Source organism: Pteropus vampyrus, unplaced genomic scaffold (genome assembly GCF_000151845.1).
Source record: "Pteropus vampyrus isolate Shadow unplaced genomic scaffold, Pvam_2.0 Scaffold33, whole genome shotgun sequence".
Taxonomy (NCBI): domain Eukaryota; kingdom Metazoa; phylum Chordata; class Mammalia; order Chiroptera; family Pteropodidae; genus Pteropus; species Pteropus vampyrus.
In genome coordinates this window covers 4,638,950-4,643,600 of record NW_011888814.1, presented here as the reverse complement: position 1 = coordinate 4,643,600, position 4,651 = coordinate 4,638,950, and the positions used below count along the sequence as shown (strand labels likewise).

At 46.5% G+C, this 4,651-nt stretch overlaps 1 protein-coding gene across 1 annotated transcript in view; it reads right to left on the bottom strand.

Annotated features, from left to right (window-relative positions):
* LMOD2 (leiomodin 2) overlaps positions 1-4,651 on the bottom strand; it is an 8,623-nt gene that overhangs the window by 2,253 nt on the left and 1,719 nt on the right. The window contains exon 2 of the mRNA XM_011357252.1: positions 5-987. Coding sequence (XP_011355554.1) covers positions 5-987 — 983 coding nt within the window. The remainder of the gene's footprint in view (positions 1-4; positions 988-4,651) is intronic.

The following is a 4,651-nucleotide window of genomic DNA, read 5'->3' as shown; positions in this document are numbered from 1 at the left end:
CCGCAGGAGACGCTGGGCGGCTCCTCGGGATCTGGACCTTCTTGGGAAGTTTGGGAGAGGGCCTGGGAGATGCGTACGGTGAGGAGCCAGGCGTTCCTCTTTGCCAGACTTTGGTCCTAAGGTTGGCTCCCCCGTCGTACCCCTCCTGCTGTTTCTGCTCCTGCATCCGCTTCTGCCTCTGTTTATCCATATTTCTCGTCAACAGGCTCGTCATGCTCATCCTTGGTCCTGGGAGCTCGAAATGGTAGCCCAGCCTGAGCAGCGTGGTGTTCTCCTTCAGCAGCTTGACGATCTCCATCTCCACCTGGCTGCCCATGATGTGCCTCTGGTTGTGGAAGCGCAGCTCGGTGAGCGCCGCGTTGCTCTGCAGCGCCCTCATGATGGCCAGGATGCCCTTGCCCGTGACGAAGTTGGACTCGATGTTGACGCTGGTGATGTGCTCGTTGACTCTGAGCATGTCGGCGATGGCCAGGGCCGCGCTGTCGTCGGCGCGCGTGTTGGCCAGGCTGAAAGTCTTCACCGCCGTGTTGCCTTTGAGGGCCTCCGCGAAGCGGGCGAGGGTCTGCGACGTGATGTTCTCGATGTTGTTCAGATTCACTTCTGTGGTGTCGGGGTCATTGTTCTTGATCTTTTCTAGAGCGTCCTCAATCACCGTGGGGTTTCCGCAAGGGTGGATGGCAGCCGGCGACTCTGTGTTCCTTCCACTGTGGCCATTGGTCAAATTTATGTTTTCTATTTGACTCTTAAACGTCTTTGGCCTCGAGTTGTCACAACTGACACTATCACAATTGACAGTTCCGTTAATACCTTGCTCGCTGTCCGTTGCAACTTCCTCTTCCTCGCTGGCCTCGTCCTCGCTGGCCTCTTCCTCGCTGGCCTCCTCTTCCTCCTCCTCCTCCTCCTCCTCCTCCGTGTACACCTCCTCGGAAACCTCACTGTTACTTTCGGTGAAGATAAGCTCTTCTTCACTCTCCTCTTTGTCTTCTTCTGCAACCTGAAGAGTGTGGTATCATCGTTAAAGTCTGTCGCTCGTAAGCACACTTTTTAATTGTACAGAAGTAACAGGGTTTTATGTCATATACCTCAAAACTAACACAATGTTAGTTATATGTCAATTATATCTCAATAAATTTAAAAAAGAAAAGTAACGCATGGCAAATTATACAAAAATATATAAGGAAAAAAGTGACTCTCCCGTGTGACCAAGGTTAACTTCATTGCATAACTTTCAACGGCTTTTTCTGCAAGTATTTCTTTTGTTTTCTTCAGAATAAATATCCAGAATGCAATGTGTTGAATTAAAATTTGCTATCATTTTGCCACTTTGAACAAACAAATTGGAACCTCAGCTTTGGAAAACCCTGGATGGATTTTTATTCTCTTAACTATCTAGTCTGAACTACTCGACTCCTAGTGAACTTACGACTTAGCAAATTCAACCCTCCCTTCTGGAATCACCCCTCCGACCTTGCTTCTTTCTCCATCCCAAACAAACAGATGAAAACAAAAATATACAATATGTTAATAGGTTCCCTTTTTTAATGTTCAAAATTCTCCCCCGAATTTGTCTCCTATAGCAGATGCTGCCGGAGCCAAGCGCTCTCTGCCCGAGCCTGTCTCAGTACAGACAGAGGCAGGGGTGTCTTTTGCTCCTCCAAGATTTATCCGCGTCTGGGGTGGAGTTTGGCACAGGGTCTTGGAGACCCCACACCACCTGCGAGCTGAGCTGCTGCTGTGCCTGTCTTGCTCTGCTCTGGGGAAGGAAGCTGAGGGGACAGAGATGCTCTTCAGGCCAGCAGCAGGCCAAAACCCAGCTCTACGCCGAAAAACATTCAGGTCGCCCTTTTCAGCAAATAGGCTTGAAATCTCACTCCAGCACAGGGTTAAATGAGAGCTAGACTGCAGGAAAAGGTAATCGCCCCTGGCTTTAACTAGATTCTAACTGTAACGCGGAAAATCTTCAAGCAAGCCATTGCCTCACCCTGACAGTCTTAAATTATTTAGCTTGTATCAATAATGAAAGACTTTCAGGCAAACACAATTTCATTCTGTCTTTCCTGTTTACAGGACTCTGTACTAAGAAGCCCAACTGACTACTTCTTACTTTTCTTCTTGCTATTTTTTTTCTTTTTTATCTTTCTGATAAAAAAATTGGAAATTGCTGACAGAGTTTGATTTTCCCTAATGCTATCTTTTTAGTCCTTTCTCTTTATCTGTCTCTCCCCGTCCCCAAAGCCTTGATTCTTCCCCCTACTTTGGCAACTTTTTTTTTTTTCACCCCGAGGACTCCTGCTGCCTGGGGCATGTAGAATGAGCTTTGGAAAACACTGTGCTTGTCTCTAGGTTTGTTTGCCCAGTTGCTATCACAAAATAGGCTCCAGTTATCCACTTGTTTGGAGTGGCAGGCACCAAGTGATGGCCTGGGGAAGGGGTCAGCCACTCCTGGGATGGCTTGTCCAGTCTTAATTTACTCCTTCAGGATCAGGAGGGAGAGGACACTCTGTGTGTGTGTGTGTGTGTGTGTGTGTGTGTGTGTGTGTGTGTAGCTATTTCCATATTTGGAGGAAAGAAGCCTGTCTCAAAACCCAAGGTATACTGCCTTTGATACTACCGTTAAATTTTACCCCCTTTGGATTTTAAAAGACCTTTAGGCTTTATCTGCAAGGATGTTTTCCCTTCAACAATGACCTGAAGAGATAATATGTGAAACTTTTATCCAGAAATGGGTTATTATGTAATATCTAAATGCCACTTCCAAAAAGCTTTCTATGACACCTCCTCAAATAATCCTTTTGATGCATTCTCACAGCTTCTACTTTTCCCAATAAAGTACCTATTTTAATGACTTGTCTGTCATTTTTTCCCCCAAGAGACTATTAGCAGGTTGAGGACAGAGATCACGTCTGTTTTGGGGGCCTAGTACAGTGCCCAGCCTGTAGCAGGGGCTCAGTAAATATTTGTTTAAGGAATGGATGTAAAATGACATGGGCTAACCACTGCCGAGTCAGGGCTAGGTCTAGGATAAAAGTCCTGACAGGGTTGGGTGGGGGTAAAGTGACCAGCTGTCCTGGTTTGCCTGGTCCTGAAAGCTATCCCAAGAAACAGGATTTTCAGTTCTAAAATCTAGATAGTCCCAGACAATCCGAGATGGTTGGTCACCCAAGGTGGGGGACATCTAAGATAGGAACACCAGAAGGAAGAAAGGTGCCTAGAGAAGGGAGGTGGAAGGACGTAAAAAACAATCTTTGCCTTTTTCTAAATTATTCTGGCACCAGGACACAGTACCCTCTTCCAGATCTCCTATCCACCACTGCTCTGGAGTTACCGTCACCCAACGAGGATGGGGGTGGGAAGGTGGGGAGGGGGCGAGGCGGTGAGGTGTGGGGTGCTGAGGAGAAGGTGAATATTGGTGCACTTAGAAAATAAGGCAACAAAATAGGGTGGCCGACGGTCTCCTGGTCACCTCCCTGTCATCATTACATAAACAATGAGACAAGAGGCTTGATTTTCGGTTCTGGTTCTGGGTCTACTCATAAAGAGCTTGTTAGTTTTAGACAAGTCACCTCTTGTTTGGGCCTGGGGTGTGGGTGTTGCAAAGAAACTACAGTATAGTTGAGTGGTTCTCAAACTGTAGTATGTGTCACAATCAATTGCAGGGCTTGTGAGATCACAGGATGAGTTCCTCACTCTGAGTTCCTCATTCAGCAGATCTGGGGAGCCTGGAATTAGCAGTTCTAAGAAGTCCCCAGGAGATGCTGGTGGTTGGGCACCCACATTTTGAGAATCATGGTCTTCGTGCCAACAGAGCTTGGTTTGAATTTCAGCTCTACTTTAAAACCGTTAATCTCAAATGCATTTTTTAACCTCTCCTAGTCTCGATTCTCACATGCAACAGGTAAGAATTCAATGAAATAGTGCGTGATCTCATTGATACCAATGCCCGAGACCCAGCAGATACTGAAGCTAGGGGACGCTAGATCCCCCTGGAGCCACTTAATGTAGCTTAAGTTTGTGTGAGCCCAGGGGGGCAGAGGCTGTCATTCAACAGGAGTTGAACGTGATTTTCAAAAGCCTTTATACAGCCAGTAGCCTGATAACAAAGGCCCCCATCTCCTTCTCATGGTCCATACTGCACTGGTCTTCACTTATGCTGCCGCCCCCCGCTTCTCACCCATAAGCTGCTTTGAGCTTTTTCCTGTGATGGGAATGGGTTTACAGCCTCCACCAGCAAGCTTCTGCTCAGCATTCCTGTGACTACAGACACAGCTGGTGGCGGGGAAAGTGTAGTGGGATAAAAGTAAACTAGCGGAGAAAGGAATCAAAGTCCGTCAACACGGCAGCCTCCCTGATTGAGCTGATAAGCCATTGGCAGGAATCAAAAAGAACCTTTGGCAGGGTCAGGCGGTTTTCATCGACAGCTCACGACAGGCTTTGCCCTTTGTTTCCCACCCATCTCTAGACATTATGACATTAAAATGCTTTTGTTGGGTTATTGTTACAATGGCTGTCTGTTCTGGATCTTCTGAAAAATGTTTAATTTTTTTATTGAGCAAATTTCTTAATAACTAATAAAAAGTTCAGACTTTATATATTTTATCAGGTTTTTGACACACATTCTCACATCAGGAAAAAGAAAGAAAGAAGAGAGAGA